The 25,039-nt window shown below is 41.1% G+C and overlaps 1 protein-coding gene across 4 annotated transcripts in view; it reads left to right on the top strand.

Annotated features, from left to right (window-relative positions):
• scube3 (signal peptide, CUB domain, EGF-like 3) overlaps window positions 1–25,039 on the top strand; it is a 482,583-nt gene that overhangs the window by 423,000 nt on the left and 34,544 nt on the right. For all 4 annotated transcript variants that reach the window (XM_039748670.1, XM_039748668.1, XM_039748669.1 and 1 more), the window contains 2 exons: window positions 6,548–6,664; window positions 8,255–8,377. In XM_039748670.1, coding sequence (XP_039604604.1) covers window positions 6,548–6,664; window positions 8,255–8,377 — 240 coding nt within the window. The remainder of the gene's footprint in view (window positions 1–6,547; window positions 6,665–8,254; window positions 8,378–25,039) is intronic.

The raw sequence follows: 25,039 nt of genomic DNA, 5'->3' as shown, positions 1-25,039 counted from the left end.
GACATTTCTGCACATTAGCAAGTTGTTGCGAAATGGCATGGGTGTAGTATTGCCTCTCCCACTTTTTAGCACCATTTTTACACTGTTGTTTTAAGTAAATGAGCAAAATGAATTTATTCCACACATTTTTAGTGTGCATCAGTGCATCCTTTTCACAATTTCTACAAGTAAAAAGCAGACCAGCATATGAACTCAAATCCTGATGTTGCCAGATCTGCGGAATCACAAGGTCACATCAATTAGCATTGGCTAGAGTCTTCAGGATATAAATGCAGACTGTATTCCAGTCCCTGGCAAATTCCTTTTTCCTGAGTGACATATTTAGGCTTCATTTTGCAACAGGAGGATAAACAAAAGAAATTGTGTCAAAGGGTTTGTGTGTTTGTCCATGGCTTCCTAGACCAGACCCACTCAATTGCTCACAACTGACTAGACCTCTAGGACAGAAGCTTGTGCTTACAGCCAAGGATTTGCTCATTGAACTGGAGTTTTCTTTTCTTAATGATTTTGCAGTTTTGGGCATCTTTGTACTGTAGCAGGACACAAGAGGGCTCCATGTTTGTAGTTACAATTAGAAATTAGAATGCATTTCTGCTGACATCATGTATTTTTTATCACTTCACAGTCAGAGATATTCAAAGCAAATTTGTTTCTTCTTCTTCTTTTGGCTGCTCCCATTAGGGGTTGCCACAGCGGATCATCTTCTTCCATATCTTTCTGTCCTCTGCATCTTGTTCTGTTATACCCATCACCTGCATGTCCTCTCTCACCACATCCATAAACCTTCGCTTAGGCCTTCCTCTTTTCCCCTTCCCTGGCAGCTCTATCCTTAGCATCCTTCTCCCAATATACCCAGAATCTCTCCTCTGCATATGTCCAAACTAATGCAATCTTGCCTCTCAAACTTTGTCTCCCAACCGTCCAACTTGAGTTGACCCTCTAATATACCCATTTCTAATCCTATCCATCCTTGTCACACCCAGTGTAAATCTTAGCATCTTTAACTCTACCACCTCCAGCTCTCTCCCGCTTTCTGGTCAGTGCCACCGTCTCCAACCCATATAACATAGCTGGTCTCACTACTGTCCTGTAGACCTTCCCTTTCACTCTTGCAGATACCCATCTGTCACAAATTACTCCTGACACTATTCTCTACCCATTCCACCCTGCCTGCACTCTCTTTTTCACCACTCTTCCACAATCCCCATTACTCTGTACTGTTGATTCCAAGTATTTAAACCCATCCACCTTACTCCCTACATCCTCACCATTCCACTGACCTCCCTCTCATTTACACACATGTATTCTGTCTTGTTCCTACTGACCTTCATTCCTCTCCTCGCTAGAGCATATCTCCACCTCTCCAGGGTCTCCTCAACCTGCTCCCTACTATCGCTACAGATCACAATGTCATCAGCAAACATCATAGTCCACAGGGACTCCAGTCTAATCTCATCTGTCAGCCTGTCCATCACCATTGCAAATAAGAAAGGGCTCAGAGCTGATCTCTGATGTAATCCCACCTCCAACTTGAATGCATCCATCACTCCTACTGCAGACCTCACCACTGTCACACTTCCCTCATACATATCCTGTACAACTCTTATGTACTTCTCTGCCACTCCCGACTTCCTCATACAATACCACAGCTCCTCTCGAGGCACCCTGTCATATGCTTTCTCCAGGTCCATAAAGACAATGCAACTCCTTCTGGCCTTCTCTAAACTTCTCCATCAACATCCTCAGGGCAAACATTGCATCTATGGTGTTCTTTCTTGGCATGAAACCATACTGCTGCTTACTAATCATCACCTCTCTTCTTAACCTAGCTTCCACTACTCTTTCCCATAACATCATGCTGTAGCTCATCAATTTTATTCCCCTGTAGTTACTGCAGTCCTGCACATCCCCCTTATTCTTAAATATCGGCACCAGTACACTTCTTCTCCACTCCTCAGGCATCCTCTCACTTTCCAAGATTCCATTAAACAATCTGGTTAAAAACTCCACTGCCATCTCTCCTAAACACCTCCATGCTTCCACAGGTATGTCATCTGGACCAACGGCCTTTCCATTTTTCATTCTCTTCATTACTTCATTACTTCCTCATTTCTAATCCGTTACACTTCCTTCCTGATTCACTATCTGCACATCATCCAACCTCTTCTCTCTCTCATTCTCTTCATTCATCAACCTCTCAAAGTACTCTTTCTATCTGCTCAACACACTCTCCTCGCTTTTGAGTATGTTTCTGTCTTAATCTTTTATCACCCTAACCTGCTGCACATCTTTCCCAGCTCAGTCCCTCTGTGTAGCCAATCGGTACAGGTCCTTTTCTCCCTTGTTAGTGTCCAACCTCTCATGCAACTCATCATATGTCTTTTCTTTAGCCTTCACCACCTCTCTCTTCACCTTGTGCCTTATCTCCTTGTACTCTTGTCTACTTTCTGCATCTCTCTGACTATCCCTCTTCTTCTTTGCCATCCTCTTCCTCTGTATACTCTCCTGTATTTCCTCATTCCACCACCAGGTTTACTTTTCCTCCTTCCTCTTTCCAGATGTCACACCAAGCACCCTTCTTGCTGTCACCATTACAACATCTGCTGTAGTTTCCCAGCTGTCTGGTAACTCTTCACTGCCACCCAGTGCCTGTCTCACCTCTTCCCTAAACTCAACCTTGCAGTCTTCCTATTTCATCTTCCACTATTTGATCCTTGGCTCTGCCCTCACTCTCTTCCTCTTCTTTATCTTTAACATCTTCCTACAGACCACCATCCTATGCTGCTTAACTACACTTTCCCCTGCCACCACTTTGCAGTCTTCAATCTCCTTCAGATCAACTCTTCTGCATAGGATGTAATCTACCTGTGTGCATCATCCTCCACTCTTGTACGTAACCCTATATTCCTCCCTCTTCTTAAAATATGTATTCACCACAGCCATGTCCATCCTTTTGGCAAAATCCACTATCCTCTGATCTTCTTAATTTCTCTCCTTGACTCCATACCTACCCATCACCTCCTCATCTCCACTGTTCACTTCACTGCTCCAATCACCACTGTCTGTCCCTTGGATACACTGTTCATTACTTCATCCAACTCACTCCAGAAATCTTCTTTCTCACCCATTACATACCCAACTTGCGGTGCATATGCACTAACAACATTCATCATCACACCTCTAATTTCCACCTTCATAATCATTACATTAGGAATTTAAATTGACTGTAGCTTACCCCTGTGCAATTTATAGAACTTAAAGCAATGTTAACACTGAAGCATCACGCTTGATGAATGTTATGAGTAAGGCAAGACAGGGTACTAAATATGCTGTCTTGTTTCAGATCCCATCAGCACAGTCAAGTGTGGATATTTTGGAAATCATCCCAAGTGAAGCTTTTTATTTCAATTTTACATTTTTATACATCTGATTTATTTCTTCCAAATTGATTCTCAAACAACTAAATGCATATCCATTCAGTTGGAGCACAAATAGGCAGAGTGACTTTTTATGTTCACACATTCAGTCAGTGGGGCAGATTGAACCAGAATCCTTTTTACTTTACAGTCCAAGAGCCACATATACAATATAACACCATGCGTAGAATTCACACTAAAATGTGGCGTATGGATAAAACTGGAAATGTTCATACTCACAAAAAAATTCAGATACATAAAACTGTGTGTATGCCAAGTTCCACACACTTCCCTTTTATAAATCCCAGTGAACGTGAAATTTAACACACATGCACATGCCTACAGCCTCACACTGACTCCTCCCAGAATTTCTCATATTTGAATATGCAAATCACTATTAAAAGGCCCCTTCCGTTCAGTGCTTTGTTAAAAGACAATGGCAAGAGCAAGTGGAATAATAAGAATTTCATCAAATGCGAAGTGGAGGCAAGGACAAACGTACTATTTAATGGCTTAAGCAGTGGTATTACCAACAAAAGGAAGTTGATTGAGTGATACAGAGAGGTGGAGACACCCGTTCAAGTCCAGAAAGTTGCACAATGCCTGAAATAATAAAAGGTAAAGTACCACTTCCAGTTAATGGAAATAGCCCAAAAGTTGATAGAAATCTATGTTTTGTACCAAATACTTGTATGCAAAATTTGGTTGACATAAGTGAAAGCGTAAACAAATTATCCTTTTTATATACATACACACACACAAACATAATTCCACTCAGGGAGTTCTAAATCTCATCAAAATCTCGAAATAGAATTTTTGAAGGATTCCAATACTTTCCCTAAACTTCATGTACGAGACAGTCAAGGAGGTCTAGAACATTGAGATTCATCAAAATCTCGACATCGAATGTCTGGATGATTACAATACTTTCCCTATATTTCCTAAACGAGAAAGTAAAAAGTGGTCAAATATCAAAGTCAACGTGAAAAGGTTTTTCAGAAAATATTACAAATGCTGCTGTGCTGAGTACATCTTCAGAGGCTGGCTGCACACACACCTCTGCCTTGGAAACTGCTGGGCAACCATCTAGCTGTGTGTTGACAGACTCTGTTCTAGAGTCACAAAAACGAACTGAACGAGACTGGGAAAACTGTGGACGTGGATGTGAGTGTTGTGCGTGACTGAGAATGACTGTGGATGTGAAATTTTTTTATTCAGTTTTATTCTTGAGTGTTCCTACTCACACTGAATTAGCATGCACCTTCTGATCCATGATGTCAAAGCCGTGCAACAAAAAAAGCATTGGTATGTCAGTTTGTAAAACTGAACAGAAACATGTATATGCATGGTCTGAGACTGCTGTGAAAATGTGCGTGGCTTTACACAAAGTTTAGTTTATATGAAGTGTGCATGCAAATAGGCATACACAACATTTATGTGCATATGCACCATTTATCAATGAGGCCCCAAGTCCTTTTAGTTTCTTACTTGTAAAGTTGGAAATTCCCAACCTTCTTTTTTTCTTAACTGGTGTTTATTCCATAGTTCCTGCCTTGAATTGGAAGCAGGCATGATAAACTCCAAATCCCAGGAAATTTGTAATGAAAGAGAAAGAATGAAAAATATGGATAAATGAAAGTGTGTTCCTTGCTGTTTTTTAGCAAATGCTTTATTGTAGTCAAAACATAGCAAATGGATCATCTAATCATGTTCTTCACTTGTTCTCATATGTTTTTTGTTTTTGTTTTTTTACAACCAGTCTAACCATTTCTACTTATATGAATATTTTCATCCAGTCATAGATTCAAAATATCTTGATAAATCTACTGCAGATCAAGGTGTTACGGGTTCAAGGATAGTGACCATGGCACAATTTTAAGAATGACATCCAGATATGATGCACATGAGGAAAAGTAATGGAGGATGTAAAATGGATGTGAAAACATACTACAATAAAAATACTATTCCTACAATTATAAGGTGCCTATGCATCTGTTTGGGTGGCTTTTTCTAAAACAAAAAGTCTTTTGCAGCAGTTCTTTCTCATTTACAGGTTCTTTGTTATTTTATGATGTAGTTATATAACTGTTCTCACAACTCAGAACTTATGAAATAATTCTGAGATGATCTTTTTATGACCTCCATTAAGGGGGTCTCCTGATTAGTTTATAAGACTGGAAAGGAACACAGATGAACTTAAAATATAAAGATTCCTATTATTGTTGTTTCCATGAAATGGTCTTAGACACTGCTTCCAAGACCCTCAATTGCTAATGAAAGGGACTGGTATTCAGATATAAGTTGCCCTTGTGCATTGCATGAACATTGCAATTTACTTGTACAACAGACTTAATTCCCTGAATGTTTTGTAAGTAGGGCCCGTGATTACCACTTCCCCTGTCTCCCTGTTCATAGTATATCTTCACTTTTGGGACCTGAAATAATTCAGGGGCTTTATGGTGGAGAATAATTCTCACTTGTTTTCCAGTGTAAGACGTGCATATTTTTACATATAAAGAAGAAACATGTTATTTATTTTACATATTGTTTTATTTTACTTGATTATCAAATAGTAATTTGAGGACAATGAATGTACATGTAGCTGTACCAATTGTCCTAGAAATGTTGAGTACACTAATACTCGTTTTGAGAGTAAACAGTAAATCTAGGAAGTAGTGTACTAATTAAACAATCAAATATATTCAAGGTAAGAATTTATGTTTAAGAAATAATTCTAATTGCCACCAGGGGTCACTCTGTGTTTGTCTGAGTGGTCTAAGGTAAAAAGTTATAGAGCACAACATCGTTAAACAATGTTAAATGCCATGCTACTGAATTAAGAAAAAAAAAACAGTCCTATCTATTTTGTCAAAATAGTCTAGAAGTTTAACTGTAAATAACTTCTGGCGTTCACCCGTGACTAGAATACATTACTTTCACTTTTGCTTTTTTCACCAGAAATTTGATTAATAATCCTTTTTCAACAGTAAAGATATTCTATAGTTAGAATGCATGTAGAAAAATACAAAAAATCCTTTATTATTCATTATTTCTAAAAGTAGACTCTGGAGATTGTTCCAGTGGTGTTATGGTTTTTTGCTTGTATTTTTTTACACCTTTTTGCCTTTCAGAGACCTGTGCCATCAACAATGGTGGATGTGACAGCACATGTCATGATGCTCTGACAGGTGTCCGCTGCAGCTGTCCTGTTGGCTTTACCTTGCAGCCTGATCGCAAAACTTGTAAAGGTAATACTTTTTCAATTGCTTTAAATGGGAGGAAAGGTCTTTTTTAAGCAGGAAGTGAAGTGTTCCTTTTATTTTCCCAGATGTGTTATGTTTTTAACTTAAGCTAACGTTTATTTACATTAGTACGTTCTCTGATTGTTTGTCTTTTATGAGTAGAGTCCATTGACAGGAAAAAGCTTAATCTATCAATTGATTAATACAATAGTATATTTAAAGTGAACTCCCACTGCTGACTCCAAAATAGCTTGTCACACAATAATGAAAGTCTCTTCTTAGTTCTACAGTGACTTGTATTATCAATCTATACTATTGTGACTCATAATAAAGAAGTTAAAGGGTATCAATTACTGTACAGTGTATCTTTCTGAAATTTCTTGTGAAATTTCATATAAACATAATTTTTATTTTTATCACTCAGGATAATATAAAAGAATGGATTCAGCACTTCTGACACACTACATATATATTCAAGTTAATTTATACTAGGGATGCTTCGATCAGGTTTTTAAAGCTCAATATTGATAACTGATTTAATGTTACTTGATCAGCTGATTCCAATCCCGATTTTTTTTCCTTCGTTCCTTTAACAAAATTTTTGCACTAAGCTTCGGCATTACCAGACATATTGAAGCCTTATGTCCAATAATAAATTGTTAACTTTGGAATTTTTGTAATTAAACTATAGTCTTCTTTTTTATAAAAATACTAAAATAGATAAAATTCAAAGTACTCAATTACTGTAATATCTTACATAAAGGAGCACTACAACTAAATTACCATAAAGCTTAAAAAAGCAAGGGCTGAAAATGTGTTTTTTTTTTGTGACTGGCCAATTTACTGATCATTGATCATTTCTTTTTTAGTGAAGATCAGTGGCTGATCAATCTGAACATCCCTAATTTACACCTAAAACCATGTGCATCAAAAGGCGTTATGCTTGCATGTATTACCTGAAGCTTTTTCATTTTTCATCTTCAGTTTTCAAATTTTAAATGCTGTTTTACTACAGGCCATACTTGTACCTTCAGAATATTGCCACAAGCTTTCCCCTTTTTCAGGTTCCATACAGTCCCCATGAATTTATTTGAATTTTTAAAAATTTGTCTCCAAGTATTTTTCCTTTTTCTTGGAAACTAAATAAAATGGCTTTTACAATATTCTATACACTTTCTTATTTTATGATTTATTCAGAGAATATTGCAGTTGATATAATAAAGTAACCAGAGCAGAGCAATTGTATAGAGTTCAAACTTGAAAAGAAATTACATTTTAGGAAAATTATTCAATTTAGTAATATAAATAAAATCAGTCAATTTGAAAAATATAAGTAGTGGTCTGGGAAAGCAATATACTATAAAGGAAACTAATATACAGTGCTGTCAAATTTCAGTTTTAATAGCCGACCACCATTTGGTCTCATTACATCAGTTTCATGTAAATGGACCATTAGTTGACATTTACAGTGATTGTTTTGTCTTTTTCTGGTTTTATAGTAGCTGTAGGTCAATGAGTTGATAATTAAGTCTTCCTTAAAATTTACCAATGACAATATTTCCTTCTTCAAGTTCTAAAATTTTGTCCTATCACCAGATATTGATGAATGTCGTCTGAACAATGGAGGCTGTGATCATGTGTGCAGGAACACTGTTGGGAGCTTTGAGTGCAGTTGCAAGAAGGGGTATAAGCTGCTCACCAATGAGCGCACCTGTCAAGGTAGGAATGATACTTTGTTGTTTGATTTTGCCCTCCATTATGCCTGGTAGTTTTTTGAAGAGCTCAATTTCATGGCATTCAATATGTATCCTTTAATTTTTCAGTAATAATCTACTTTTCATTGCACTTGTTGAAATGAAGCATGTATTCCACTACATTTTCAGTCTTGCAGATTATGTGACTACCTACTTTCATATTCTTTAGTATGTAACAACTAATACAAGCATCACAACTTTTTGTAAGCAGGTGGCTGAGGGATGCATGTTATAGTGTATGTTGTTTTATTTTTTTCAATTTTCTAGAAAAGAACCTTAAGAACCAAGCCTACTTGGAATACAGGTTGATTTATTTAATTCCTCCCAATTTTCACTAAAAAACACAAATTGAGAAAATACCATTCCCAAAACTGTTAGGGCTGCTATCAGATACCATAAAACTCCAAACTGTTAAGCAGTGTTTTTTAAAACACTTCATTTTAAACATGCAATTGTATTTTGTTTCCAAATATGTTTGCTGAACAAGAAATTGTATTGAGCAACACAAAATTTTAGAGTTTAAATGTTTTTGCTTTTGATCAATGTACTGTATTTAAGAAATGTGTACCCTGTATATACTGCACAAAAAAATTAAAGGAACACTTTTTAATCAGAGCATAGCATCAAGTCATTAAAAGTTTTGGGATATTTATCTGGTCAGTTTAGTAGCGGAGGGGGTTGTTAATCAGTTTCAGCTGCTTTGGTGTTAATGCAGTTAACAACAGGGGCACTAGAGGGGCAACAATTAGGCGACCCCCAAAACCGGCATGGCTTTGACAGGTGGAGGCCACTGACATTTTTCTCTTCTTATCTTTTCTGACTGATTTTTCACTAGTTTTGCATTTGGCTATGGTTAGTGTCCTGCTGGTAGCCTGAGGTAATACCTGGACCCTACAGAGGTTAGACAAGTAGTCCAACTTCTCCAGGATGGCACATCAATTGGTGCCATTGCCAGAAGGTTTGCTGTGTCTCCCAGCACAGTCTCGAGGGCATGGAGGAGATTCCAGGAGACAGGCAGTTACTCTAGGAGAGCTAGAGAGAACCGTAGAAGGTCCTTAACCTATCAGCAGGACCACTATCTACTGCTTTGGGCAAAGAGGAACAGGATGAGCACTGCCAGACCCTAAAATTTACCTCGAGCAGGCCACTGTTGTGAATGTCTCTGACCAAACAATCAGAAACAGACTTCATGAGGGTGGCATGAAGGCCCGACATCCTCTAGTGAGCCCTGTGCTCACTGCCCTCCACCGTGGAGCTCAGTTGGCAGTTACCATAGAATACCAGAATTGGACCCATTGTCAGACCCTATGCTGGTGCAGTGGGTCCTGGGTTCCTCCTGGTGCTCGACAATGCCCGGCCTCATGTGGCGAGAGTATGCAGGCAGTTCCTGGAGGATTAATGAATTGATACCATTGACTGGCCCCGACGCTTGCCTGACCTAAATCCAATAGAACACCGATTATGTTTCTTTCCATCCAATGCCACTAGGTTGCACCTTAGACTGTCCAGGAGGTCAGTGATGCCCTAGTCCAGATCTGGGAAGAGATCCCCCAGGACACCATCCATCATCTTATTAGGAACATGCCCTGACGTTGTCAAGCATGCATACAAGCACATGGTGGCCATACAAATTACTGAGTACGATTTTGAGTTTCTGCAATGAAATTTTCGCAAAATGGAATAGCCTGCCACATCATTTTTTCACTTTGGTTTCTGGGGTATCTTTGAATTCAGCACTCTGTTTTCATTCCCATCAAACGATGTGGCATTTTTTTGTTCCTAAACCATTACCCAGTCCTTATCAGTATAGATATTTTTTCCCATTGAGATACGATGTGTTTTCAAAGTGTTCCTTTAATTTTTTTGAGCAGTAAAGGAACACTTTTTAATCAGAGTATAGCATAAAGTCAATGAAACTTATGGGATATTAATCTGGTCAGTTAAGTAGCAGAGGGGGTTGTTAATCAGTTTCAGCTGCTGTGGTGTTAATGAAATTAACAACAGATGCACTAGAGGGGCAACAATGAGATGACCCCCAAAACAGGAATGGTTTAACAGGTGGAGGCCACTGACATTTTTCCCTCCTCATCTTTTCTGACTGTTTCTTCACTAGTTTTGCATTTGGCTAGAGTCAGTGTCACTACTGGTAGCATGAGGCGATACCTGGACCCTACAGAGGTTGCACAGGTAGTCCAACTTCTCCAGGATGGCACATCAATACGTGTCATTGCCAGAAGGTTTGCTGTGTCTCCCTGCACAGTCTCAAGGGCATGGAGGAGATTCTAGGAGACAAGCAGTTACTCTAGCAGAGCTGGAGAGGGCCATAGAAGGTCCATAACCCATCAGCAGGACCAGTATCTGCTCCTTTGGGCAAGGAGGAACAGGATGAGCACTGCCAGAGCCCTACAAAATGACCTCCAACAGGCCACTGGTGTGAATGTCTCTGACCAAACAACCAGAAAGACTTCATGAGGGTGACCCAAGGGCCCCATGTCCTCTAATGGGCCCTGAGCTCACTGCCCAGCAGCATGCAGCTCAATTGGCATTCGCCATAGAATACCAGAATTGGCAGATGCACCACTGGTGCCCTGTGCTTTTACAGATGAGAGCAGGTTCACCCTGAGCACGTGACAGAAGTGAAAGGGTCTGGAGAAGCCATGGAGAACATTATGCTGCCTGTAACATCATTCAGCATGAGCAGTTTGGTGGTGGGTTAATGATTGTCTGGGGAGGCATATCCATGGAGGGTCACACAGACCGCTACAGGCTTGACAAAGGCACCTTGGCTGCCATTAGGTATCAGGATGAAATCCTTGGACCCATTGTCAGACCCTATGCTGGTACAGTGGCTCCTGGTGCACGACAATTCCTGGCCTCATGTGGTGAGAGTATGCAGGCAGTTCCTGGAGGATGAAGGAATTGATACCATTGACTGGCCACCACACTTTCCTGACCTAAATCCAATAGAACACCTCTGGGACATTATGTTTTGGTCCATCAAATGCCACCAGGTTGCACCTCAGACTGTCCAGGAGCTCAGTGATGCCCTGGTCCAGATCTGGGAGGAGATCCCCACAACACCATCTGTCATCTCATTAGAAGCATGCACCGATGTTGTCAGGCATGTATACAAGAACACAGGGGCCATACAAAGTGCTGCGTACAATTTTGAGTTGCTGCAATTAAATTTTGGCAAAATGGACTAGCCTGCCACATAATTTTTCACTCTGATTTTTGGGCGTCTTTGAATTCAGGGCTCTGTAGGTTGATCATTTTCATTTCCATCAAACGATGTGGCATCCTTTCATTCCTAACACATTACCCAGTCTATATCAGTATAGATATCCAGGAGGATTTCTTTTTCCCATTGAGATCTGATGTGTTTTCAAAGTGTTCCTTTAATTTTTGAGCAGTTTATATATATATATATATATATATATATATATATATATATATATATATATATATATATATATATATATATATATATACACACACACACACACACACATATATATGCAGTATTTATATATATACTTACTGGTGTGGCAGAAGTGCTGCCCTTTGCCCCGGAAGCACTCCGGGTGTCCCTGGCAGGTTCCTCCGCCGTCTTGTCAAGTGTGGCGGAAGTAAAGTTCTCCTGGGATCTAGGAGGCTTAAAACGCCCCCTGGCGGTGGCCATGGGTCCCAATGGATTGGAATGTCTCTCCTCCTCTCCCGTGGTCCTCTCCTGCTCCAGGGCGGTTGTGTCCTCCTGACCCGGAAGCTTTTTATGACTCTATCTGGTCCCTCCAGGCATCCCGGCCAGGTAAGAACCCCAGACATCTGTGACACTGCCCTTCCGCCAGCGAAGACTTGTTTGTCAAAGCAGCTTGCCCCACGAGGGCATATTTTGCCCAAACCGGGCGTAACTTCTCGTCTTCCAGGGTCTGTTTCTGTAAAAAAGAAAAGAGACACGGGGCGGAGACGTTGCCCTGACTCCACTGTTTGGCTTTGTTATTAGAGTAGGGCCAACGCTCCCCCCTTTGATCAGCACCCTGGTCGCCGAAACCTCGGCACCCACTTCGTTCCTTTCGTGCTCCTGCATTTAGGTTAACTAAAGGAACCGCCCTTTAAAACATCTCCACTGACTTCGGGGCTTCCCTCTGCACTCGCAGCGGGTGTCTCATTTCTTTAGGGTTCAAGGGCTCACCTCTCCCTTTGTAGGAAGAACCGACTTTCCCCCTTCGATTCTTCCTATTACTTTGGGACCTTCTGACAGCTTGGGTCTTCCTATGAGAAAGAAAAAGACCCTTTGCCGTCTGCGCCCTTGCAGAAAGACGCAGGACTGATGCTGGCTTCGGCGGTAGGGCACTAGGACCCACAACACTTGTCAGCCGGTGTCTTGGCTCCACCCCTTCCCAGCAATCAGCACCTTACTCCGTTTCTGCTGTCAGAGATGCAGCTACTAAGTCCCCGGAACCACGCGATCCTGGGACGGGTTCGCTCGCACCTCCCTTTTCCTTTACGGTAGCGGTTTTACTCACCTCTACTGCCACGATCCTCCGGCCAAAGATTCCAGTGTCGCGCCTCTCTTCCTCTTGACATAAGGTCTGATGTGGCGCGACCACCTTCCCCTCCAGCTTGTCTATACAGACACGGAGGTCGTGTTCCACCTGCTGCACCATCTGCCTTAACCGAAGCATACTCTCCGATTCCTTTGGAGCTGCAGGTAAAAATACAGTATCAGCCAGTGGAGGACTCACCTTTAAATCGGTCCTACTCACCGGCTGTACACACTGGAGCTTTCTTCCGGGTTCCACCGACCCTCCCCTTGCTCAGGATGGACGTTTGCCATTCCCGTCTTTAACCAATCACTGACGGGAACACAGCACACACCGTCCAATCCCTCGCCTGTCACGGGGCGGAACTTCCGGTCTTCAGCCATCTTGCCTCTCCCAAGGAAACTGCATCTCTCACTGCCGTCCCTCTGCCTCGGCTGCTGGAATCCCCTTCTCCTTTACCTTGGCTGGCATTCCTCTGTCCCCTCGGGTGGAAGACAGCCCTCTGGAGAATCTCCGACGACCATTGGGCGATTCGCGGGACGTCCACGATGCGTGTGTGGACCGTCTCCCTGCAGGACATGTGTGTGGCTGACTGGGGTACCGGGCAGCTCACAAAAAATTTATTTTTGGGGTCCCCTGCCTTGGAACAGGCAGAAAGTCCCTGTTCGGGCACCATTGTGAGACTTGCCCGGACACCACCAGTCGGAGACCACATCTTTATAAAGTTCACACGTTTATTTAACATTAAATAAACACAGTCCCAACACGACACACAATGCTCACAGCAATAATCACCACAATTCCTTTTTTCTCTCAGTCCTTGGCCACCTGTCTCCTCCAGGGGAGCTTCGTCCTGCTCCCACTCCTGACTCTAGCTCTCCGACTGTTAGGAGGCAGGCCCTTTTATTCCCGCCCGGATGCATTCCAGGTGGCTGGAAACGAACTTCCGGCAGCACTTCCTAGTGTGGCAGAAGTGCTGCCCTTTGCCCCGGAAGCACTCCGGGTGTCCCTGGCAGGTTCCTCCACCATCTTGTCAAGTGTGGCGGAAGTAAAGTTGTCCCGGGATCTAGGAGGCTTAAAGCGCCCCCTGGCAGTGGCCACGGGTCCCAAAGGGTTGGAATGTCTCTCCTCCTCTCCCGTGGTCCTCTCCTGCTTCAGGGCGGTTGTGTCCTCCTGACCCAGAAGCTTTTTATGACTCTATCTGGTCCCTCCAAGCATCCCAGCCAGGTAAGAACCCCAGACATCTGTGACAATATACATACACACACATATTGTCACAAGTTGCACAGGAGAGTACAGGAGGTTTTCCAAGGAGCAGAAACTTTATTGAGTTTGTGGAAAATGCCAGCCTGTATCATAGACAGAGACGCAGACCCACAATGTCAAAAAACACACCCTTTAATTTTCTTCTTCTTTTAGCACACAACACAGTGCACAGATCACCTCAATAAACTCACAGTCCTTTTGTTTCTCCTTATTGTTCTCCCGCCTCCACTCCTCTCCCTGCAAGCTCTGTCCTCTGGCTCCCTGAATGGAGTGAGGCAGCCTCTTTTATATTGCACCCAGATGTGCTCCAGGTGCACCCTGCTGATTTTCCTGTAGCACTTCCTGGTGTGGTGGAAGTGCTGCATGGGCCCCCAGAAGCACTCTAAGTGTGCCCAGATTCTATTCCGGCAGCACTTCCTGGTGTGGCGGAAGTGCTGCAGTCCATGGCTCTGGAACCGTCCAGGTGCCCCCTAACGGTGGCCACGGGCCCCAATGCAATCCAGGGGAGCTGCCCTCTTGCATCCCGAAGAAGTTATTGGCTCTCTCCTGGTCCTTCCATTCTCCAGGCATCCCGGTAGGGCAAGGTCCCCTGTCATCTGTCACACTGCCCAGGCAGATAAAAACAAAAAAGTCTCTTTCAGAAGCGATCCGGCCACACAAGGAACAACTGTTAAAGTCGACACCTTGGCTGTAACTCCTGGTCAAAAGAACACAAATTCTTCCTCTTCGGGGACGACATCGACTCGAAAGCAGCAACCGGAGCAGATGGAATCTGGGGGAAGAGAGACAGGAGAGTGAGATCTCATGATGGGCACGGCTTGGTGTGTGCGGCAAGGCAGCAAGCCTGCAGCTGATGCCGGAAAGAGGAGGTGTAAGAGTGTGTTTGTTTCTCATTGTAAAACTGTTTAAGAGGTTTCTGAAGCGTAGCTGGGTCCCCCTGCAGCAGTGATCATTATATATATATATATATATATATATATATATATATATATATATATATATATATATACAGTGGGTACGGAAAGTATTCAGACCCCCTTCGATTTTTCACTCTTTGTTATATTGCAGATTTATTATAAAAGAAAAACTGAAATATCACATGGTCCTAATTATTCAGACCCTTTACTTAGTATTTAGTAGAAGCACCCTTTTGAGCTAATACAGCCATGCGTCTTCTTGGGAAAGATGCAACAAGTTTTTCACACCTGGATTTGGGGATCCTCTGCCATTCCTCCTTGCAGATCCTCTCCAGTTCTGTCAGGTTGGATGGTAAACTTTGGTGGACAGCCATTTTTAGGTCTCTCCAGAGATGTTCAATTGGGTTTAACTCTTTTAGGGCTAATTTTTTTTTGTTTCTTATCTCCCAGGGCTGAATATTTTTCCAAAACTAGCATTTTTAAAAAAGAACACAAAGCAATTGTTTAACATATCAAATCAACAAAAAATATTTACTTTTGACAAATGTTACTGTCTTGCATGTTGTATGAGCATACTCTATGATTTCACATACATATCACATACATTTTACACAGCAAAGTCCTGCAAAGTCTGATCTTGCTCAAAGCAGCCAGTTTCATTCATTGCCACATTGCACTGCTTACAATACGTGTTGCTTTGGTGCCTACTTTTCAGTTGTCTGTTGCTGCACTTTCTCACATATATTGTTAGTGTGTACTGTAGAGAGTCAAGTCACCCTTTTGCCATTGTGCCATTCCACTGCCACCAAGTTTTCTGCCCGCATGAAAACCGTATTGTCACCTCTTTTCATCTTCTGAAACTTTATGAACTTTATGCATGGCATTATAGCCTGGCTCACCCCATGGGATTTGCTTCTGTTTATTACAGAAGTGAATAAAACTTTGCAGCAGCAAGTACCTATCACCATGCTGCATAACCTGTCCAAAGCCACCAGGGGACAAAGCACATTTGGACCAATGCTCCCTGAAGTTATATCACCAGTTCTGTCCCATCTCTATTTGTAATACCACAGCATGCTTCATCCCGTCTTTTGTTGTGGGTTTACACTTTGAAAAACGAGAATGCGATGCAAACGCAGCCCGCGATTCAAAAAATTTCTCTGCCTACCTGTTTATCTCGTTTGACGGTAGCTGAAAAGCAGCATCAAGAGAGATCAGCTTGAAGTACAGAAGCTGGTGATCTGTCGTGTCCAACAGCAAGCCATGCCGTCTTATGAAGTCCAGCAGCCAGATCGTCTCTCAACGGATCAATGTCTGTGTATTTATCCCACACGAACCTTGCCGTAGATGCATCAGCTGCGCGAAGCGCTCAACTGGCAGCAGATCCGCTGGCGCGGCATCGGCTGGTGTTTGATCAGCTGATGCCGGCTTCTCACTCTCTTGCTCGATCTCCTGATCACTGTCAATAAAATCTGATTCTGAAAAATCAGAGTCCGACTCCGCGATAATGCGCAAAACATTGTCTGCCGAGTATTTTCTTTTCTGCACTCACTTTGCTCCCTTGTCACATGTCGATGCCATCTTGCCATTGTTTACATTTCGCAACTCACGCACACGCTAGGATTAGTTGCCGAGTCAACGAGTCTAGCATTCCTCCAAGCACAGAGGGAATGCCTGTGACGTGACAGTGAGATTTGTCGCCATTAACAGCTGATTATCGCCCTCTATCCCTGGATGTCGACTTTAGTCGACATTCGCCCTCAACCCCTCCTGTCGACAAAAGTCAACATCCGCCCTAAAAGAGTTAAGTCAGGGCTCTGGCTGGGCCATTCAAGAACAGTCACAGAGATGTTGTGAAGCCACTCCTTCGTTATTTTAGCTGTGTGCTTAGGGTCATTGTCTTGTTGGAAGGTAAACCTTCGGCCCAGTCTGAGGTCCTTAGCACTCTGAAGAAGGTTTTTGTTCAGGATTTCCCTGTACTTGGCCGCATTCATCTTTCCCTCGATTGCAACCAGTTGTCCTGTCCCTGCAGCTGAAAAACACCCCCACAGCATGATGCTGCCACCGCCATGCTTCACTGTGGGGACTGTATTGGACAAGTGATGAGCAGTGCCTGGTTGTCTCCACACATACCGCTTAGAATTAAGGCCAAAAAGTTCTATCTTGGTCTCATCAGACCAGAGAATCTTATTTCTCACCATCTCAGAGTCCTTCAGGTGTCTTTTAGCAAACTCCATGCGGGCTGTCATGTGTCTTGCCTCTCCTCAGTGTGTGGAGACAACCAGGCCCTGCTCATCACTTGTCCAATACAGTCCCCAGAGTGAAGCATGGCAGTGGCAGCATCATGCTGTGGGGGTGTTTTTCAGCTGCAGGGACAGGACAACTGGTTGCAATCGAGGGAAAGATGAATGCGGCCAAGTATAGGGATATCAGGGACAAAAACCTTCTCCAGAGTGCTAAGGACCTCAGACTGGGCCGAAGGTTTACCTTCCAATAAGACAATGACCCTAAGCACACAGCTAAAATAAAAAGGAGTGGCTTCACAACAACTCTGTGACTGTTCTTGAATGGCCCAGCCAGAGCCCTGACTTAAACCCAATTGAGCATCTCTGGAGAGACCTAAAAATGGCTGTCCACCAATGTTTACCATCCAACATGACAGAACTGGAGAGGATCTGCAAAGAGGAATGGCAGAGGATCCCCAAATCCAGATGTGAAAAACTTGTTGCATCTTTCCCAAGAAGACTCATGGCTGTATTAGCTCAAAAGGATGCTTCTACTAAATACTGAGCAAAGGGTCTGAATACTTAGAACCATGTGATATTTCAGTTTTTCTTTTTTAATAAATCTGCAACAATTTCAAAAATTTTTTTTTTGTCTGTCAATATGGGGTGCTGTGTGTACATTAATGAGGAAATAAATTAATTTAAATGATTTTAGCAAATGGCTACAATATAACAGTGAAAAATTGAAGGGGGTCTGAATAATTCCCGTACCCACTGTGTGTGTGTGTGTGTGTGTGTATATATATATATATATATATATATGTATATATATATATGAATTTTGTATGTATATGTATGTGTGTATATATATATATATATATATATATATATATATATATATATATATATATATATATATATATATATATATTTTTTTTTCCCCATAAACAGACCATATGTCCCATAGATCTGAGAAACTTCAGCTCAGCCACCTATATCACAAACTAGCATAAATATTATTCAAATCAAGTGAGAAATAATATTAGATTGAATTGTGTATGTCCTCACTATGCTTCCTTCCAGCTGTACTGTTAGAAGATATTTTGTGTGTAATTTAATTTTTTAAATTTCTGTATAGATTTCATTTTTGGATTAAGAGAGTACAGGCCCTGGTTTGGATCAGGTGATATTTGTTTACATTTTTTAGATTAAAGAAAACTAAACAAAAAATGTATAAACACAAAAATCAGAATACTTGATGATGTATTAAGCTCTCTATCTCTTTTCCTGTGGTCTCTACTGTATGAAGGGGCCAAGCATTGTATTAGCTAAGCAAGCGCTAATATAGGCATTATAGTAAATATCCAAATAAACTGCCCCATAACTTCATGTTTAAGAGCATTGAAGGTGGAAGTGGAATAATGTTCCATTTCACTATTTTATAATCTAGATGGGTATGGTGACAATTTCAACAATAACAAATGCTAAAATTGCAACTGAATTGTAGCAACATTGTAGCCCTGCTATTGTGAAGTACAGTAGGCAACCATCTATATCACCATTGCCATAATGAAGGGCACAGAAATAAATTCTTGCTCATTTTGAGATGTCTCAAAGACATTTCAAGATATATTAAAATAGACAGGCAGTGTGATTGATAGAATAGATACATTTTACAGGAAGTGGTTTGAGTTACCTTGAAATGAATGTCAAGTATCTTAAAATGCATGTAAAGTCAATTTGAGATCATCTCAAAATGTATTGGAGATATCCTGAAATGCACAGGACATTGTTTTGGGATATCTAAAATATATTGTAGATATCTTAAAATTGGAGCTGAGATGCCTAGAAATGCATCCAAAAATTCACATATCTCCTAAAAATTGAGATATCTCCTAATGTTTATTTGGCTTGCCATAGATTGTACCCCTTTGGAAAACTGCTTCCTCTTATAAACAAAACAGTCATACCAACAATGCCTAGCCTTGTGCATTCTTCTGAGGTGCACCTCTTCCTTACAGAGCACCACCACCCTACTCAGTTTGTTGGTCTTTGCAAAACCTAAGGCTGTAGGTGATGTTTACAAAATTGTGATGACTACTTGAAAGTCGAAGGCCCTATTGTATCCTCCACATCCAGTTTGTACTGTAGATCACAGTGTATACATATAGATAAAAACTACAACTTCCAAACGCTGCACTTTGTATTAAACATAACATAAGTCAGAGAAGTAACCTTCATCACAGATTCTTGCCATTTTTTTTCCTGAGGTAGGAATATGTTCCTGTTGGCTTATTTATTCACAGCAAGTATCGTAGGTGGAGTTTTAATTTAAATAAGGAAATAAAATAGCGTGGAACTACACATGTCTGAAGCTGTTTAACATGATATTGCCCTTCTTGTTAATTTGAAAATACGCTTATCCAAGATGTAAATATAAAATGAATGTGCTATAGCACCATTCTATCATGAGACCAGCAATGGAGATTGCTGATATAAACTGATATGTCCATGGCTGTGAAAAACTAGAATAAATAGAGCTGCTCACAATGCCATTGTGATGTCACTGTCATGATAAAATACTGTATATAGACGGTCATGTAGACATTCCATAAAGCTGCATAAAGTGCAAGAATGGAATCCTAACAATAATGTTTTGCGATAAGGCTAAATATATGCTTGTCTTCATGGTCAGATAATATCACTGGCATAAATTAAATTTTATTTGTCTGAATCTTCAGAAAAGTTTTATCCTCAGTGCTTAAATGAATCTCAAAAGAACAATGACAATTGGAGCATTTATAAAATGAGAAATATGAGACCATACCTCTGGGGGTGGAAGGTTGCTGCAGGGATAGGCAATGAACTGAAAAGTGTAGTCAGTCTTCTTTCTAAAGGGCAGAATCTCTCTTTTTTTCCAAAAACAACAAGAATACACTAGTTTATAGTATATGTTCAATTTCAAAATACAGATAAATAGCTCTGGACATTCAAGACTTGAAAGTGGATATATTTGATAGGTTTTAAGGATTTTGCTTTTTGTTTGCACTGCTGCTCCATAATTGACATTTTAAATCACAAAACAGGTATTTTTATTGAATTTATAATTTTTTTTTACTTAAGAACACAATTTCCTCTGGAAAATCAATGCATACCATAATTGTCATAAAATAAGTATGAAGAATGTCTTTAATTATTAGTGCATTCAAGATTTTTTTCCAGAATGGATCATGGGAATCTGGAGGAAACTATCCCAATATACAGCTGAAATTACAGTAATGGCTTTTAAAAATGTCTAGATGTAAAAATGGAACAACAAAATGTCTTGTAATTTTCAGTAAACATAATGTGAAATACTGAACATTGAACCTGGCATTTATTTTCTGGCTGTATATCAAACATACATTTGGCACATCTGTCTTAACTTTAATAAAAGTTCACCTTTAGTCATTTAGTGTGTTCATATTATTTTGTCTATATTTTTTAAATTAAAAAGTATTTGTTAGGAATTTATTTACTCATTAATTTTCTGAACCCACATATTCTAACTCAAGATTTTGCCAGTTTCCTGTCCAAATACCATTAGGTACAAGGCAGGAGCCAGCCCTTCACTGTCATCTGGCTAATTCAGAGTCATCAATCAACCTTTTCTGTAGGATGTGTAAGTAAACCAGAGTACACACTAAAAACATGCATTGACTGAGGGAGAACATGGAATCACCAAACAGGCAATGTTAATGTTGGGATTTTTATCTGAACTCTGCAGCTGTAAGTTATTCTAACAACTGCATTATCATACTGCCCTTTTCTGGTATTTTATTAGGTATAAGCTTTTCCTTCAGGTACATTGATTTTTTTTCCTTTTTACATGTGCCTTTGTCATCTTCCTTATGAAATCTGCACTGCTGGTGCATATTTTCCAAGTGTCTTATGAGCTAAACCTGTAGAGAAATGTTACATGAGAGGGGTGAAAGTTGTAGTGAATGAAGAGCTAATTTCTCTGTAGATTACAGTCATTTTACACATAGAAAGATGTTAGTTTAAAATAGTGAAATCCATAAAATAAATGTCATTATCAGAAGTAAGAATTGCAGAACATCTCTCTGATCCACTTCTGAAAAAAATAGTACTTAAGCTTGAATACTTTATGCTTGCAGTAAAAGTGTTGCCTTTTACAGTACTAACTTTGAAAGTCTGCTCTTGAAAAGAGATGATTCTGTGACATATCTTCTGGAATTGGAAACACTAGAACTCTAGTTCAGAGGCCTCTATGGGTTCAGGTGGCTCACAGAATATTGTATCCAACACTCACTCTGAATTTCTATTTGGGAGAATGCAGACGGTGCTTTTCCTTTTATCATCACATCAAAAAAGAAATGAGTTAAAGGCCCTGTGTGCACTGAAAAGGCAGAGATATAAACTAAACTCTAGGCTTATTTTAATTTAAATAGTCATGGTGTGGCAGACCTGTCAGCAGGCACTACAATTAATCATGACAGGACTTGTCAGTGCGACTCACAGCTCCATTGCATTCCTCGCCACTCGGCTACTTGACTCTGTCAGTAAATAGGGGACCACATAGTGGCGGCTTTCTCTGATCGTGTGCCCACTTCCATCCTGGCATCTCTCACACACTGCTCTATCACTCATGTATGTTGTAAACATCTGCCCTTTTGGTGATTTGTTTAGTCTTGAACATTTGGTAATTTTTTTTTCTTCTCCTATCAATTATTAACTTTTTATGGTGGGTTTTTAAATTAAGTCAGTGCTTTTAGTGAACTGACTTCATCTTAGTTTTTTGTTTATTTTTTTACCTGCCATCTAATCAAAAATTAATTGAAAGTAGACATCCTGATCTCCAACCACACCAAAAAATCCCAATCAAAGCAGATGTATTGATGAAGATACACAATGATGACACTGTCTGAATTTTGCAACTTTATGTTTACAGATGGCGTTCTGCACGTATGCACTCGTTCATCATAAACTCTTGTTCTCTCAACCTCTTTGAAGTTTTGTACCTTTGTGCAAAATAAAAAAAAAAATAAGCAGGGTAACATAAAGTGTTCTTTCTTTTCTTTATTTTTTAACTGTATATCTGTGGACCATTATTATTATTATACCATTATTATCTTCTTCTTCTTCTTTCGGCCGCTCCCATTAGGGGTTGCCACAGTGGATCATCTTCTTCCATATCTTTCTGTCCTTTGCATCTTGTTCTGTTACACCCATCACCTGCATGTCCTCTCTCACCACATGCATAAACTCTCGCTTAGGCCTTCCTCTTTTCCTCTTCGCTGGCAGCTCTATCCTTAGCATCCTTCTCCCAATATTCAGTGGAACCTCAGTTCACAACCATAATTCATTCCAAAACTCGGGTTGTGAACCGAAGCAATTTCCCCCATAGGATTGTATGTAAATACAATTAATCCGTTCCAGACCGTACGAACTGTATGTAAATATATATGTAAATATGTAAATATATGTAAAGATTAAGCACAAATATAGTTAATTACACCTGTCACAAGAACGAGACATGGACAGATAAAGGGTTGGGGCAGCCACCCGTATAATGTGGTATCCTGGCTGCAAAAGGTTGTTTTTATCAAATAATCAGCACTGAAGTGCATTCAACTGAGTCCAGAACAAGACTGAGGAAACAAAGGAAAAGGGGCAGGTTTTAAAGGGGGAGACAGGAAGTGAGGTCATATTGATCCGGCACGTGGTCTTCCACCATTGGTTTATAGCCGGACGTGACATCAGAGGGACTGGAGCTGGTGTGGCCGACTTCCATTGGCTCAGTCCCAGAAGTGATGTCAGGAGAACCAGGTGAAATCCCCCGGGGATGGTCTACAGGCAAGGGAGAAAAAGAGTCAGTGCACTCTGCCACACCCCGGCATGCCTCCGAACTGCCTTCACTCAAGCCCTTTAGCTGCCTCCCATGCGCACGTGTGTGACACACCATAGAATGCACAGTGTAATGGTAAATTAATGTAAAAACATTGAATAACACTGACACAAAACACCCAGGCTCCCTGCTCAGCTACACGAGCAGGCTCGCTCTCTCTCTCTCTCTCTCTCTCTCTCTCAGCAGCACGCACGCTCCCCCTCTCTCTCAGCAGCAAGCGCTCGCTCGCTTGCTCTCTCTCTCTCTCTCTCTCTCTCTCTCTCTCTCTCTCAGAACAGAGAGGAACATTTGAACAAATCCGAAGTTTAATTTAAAAACCAACCACAAGCAACCAAAAAAGTAACATTGCAGGAGATCACGCTATTATTAGCCTTACAGTCCGATCGCTGTACTGTACAGTAAACAATTTTTAAAAACGGAGTTTTAAGCACAAGGAAAAAAAGGAACATTTGAAAAATCTGTAATTTAATAAACCACCAAGAAAAGTAACATTGCAACAAATCACGCTACGAACTGAAAAATTAACTTTTGAAAAATGTGTAATACAAAAACTATAAACCACCAAGTAAACTAACCTTGCATGAGTCGAGTTCTGGCATGAAGTGAGGAGGAACTGTTTGGAGAGGAGGTTACAGTTTTGAGGGAGATTCTGGCTCCGCGATGGAGGGATGTTTTCTTTCAGGTGTTTTCTTTCTTGTGATTTCTTGGGTTTCTGGTGTTTTTAGCTGTTTAGCTGGTGGGAGCGAAAGCCTCATACAGCTATTCCAAAAACAAAGTCCTTGTGACCCAACCCTTCGTGTTCGCCCTCCACATTACTGGCAGTCTGGCGTTGTTTACATTGTGCTGCTTGAAAGCACGAGGGTTCTCAAATTGGTAAATGAGTAAACTGGTAAACAGTTTTTCCACCTCTTCCAGCACTTGAAGCCTCTGCCTGGTTAACGCTGTAACTCCTTTTGCAACATCAGCTGCTTTAATAGATTCTTTCTGCTTTAGAATAGTCGAAATCGTAGATTTTGACTTCTTGTACTCAGTGGCAAGATCAGTAACACGAACGCCATGCTCAAACTTTTCAATAATTTCTTTCTTTACTTCGACTTCAATTTTCTTCAAAACTTTCTTCTCACCACTCTTCACTTGCTTAGAAGACATGGTTAACTGCAAAAGCACACGAAATACTGTAGAGCACAAAGAGATCACAGGTAAAGCACGCACGTCTGACTGACAACAATGAACAGGGAGCAGCTCAACACGTGCTTAAATACAGTAATCGGCACGTATGAACCAGCAGGCCAGGCAGGCATGCATGTGCAGACTCGCTCTCTCTCTGTCTCTCTCTCAGCAGCACGCACCCTCCCTCTCTCTCTCAGCAGCACGCACCCTCCCTCTCTCTCTCAGCAGCAGGCAGGCACGCACGCGCAGGCAGGCAGGCACGTCTGACCAAGAACAATGCAACACGTGCGGAAATCATCGGCACGCACAAACCGAAAGGGAAACTGGCTTGTTCGTATACCAAGTGTGTGATCGTGAACCGAGGCAAAAGTTTGGCGAACTTTTTGGTCGTGAACCGAGTTGTATGTGTACCGAGACGTTCATGAACCAAGGTTCCACTGTACCCAGCATCTCTCCTCTGCACGTGTCCAAACCATCGCAATCCTGCCTCTCTGACTTTGTCACCCAACCGTCCAACTTGAGCTGACCCTCTAATGTACTAATTACTAATCCTATCCATCCTCGTCACACCCAGTGCAAATCTTAGCATCTTTAACT

The sequence above is a fragment of the Polypterus senegalus genome, chromosome 3 (genome assembly GCF_016835505.1).
Source record: "Polypterus senegalus isolate Bchr_013 chromosome 3, ASM1683550v1, whole genome shotgun sequence".
Classification (NCBI taxonomy): Eukaryota; Metazoa; Chordata; class Cladistia; order Polypteriformes; family Polypteridae; genus Polypterus; species Polypterus senegalus.
Note: the sequence above shows the minus strand (reverse complement) of the source record. Positions and strands in the feature narration are given on the sequence as shown.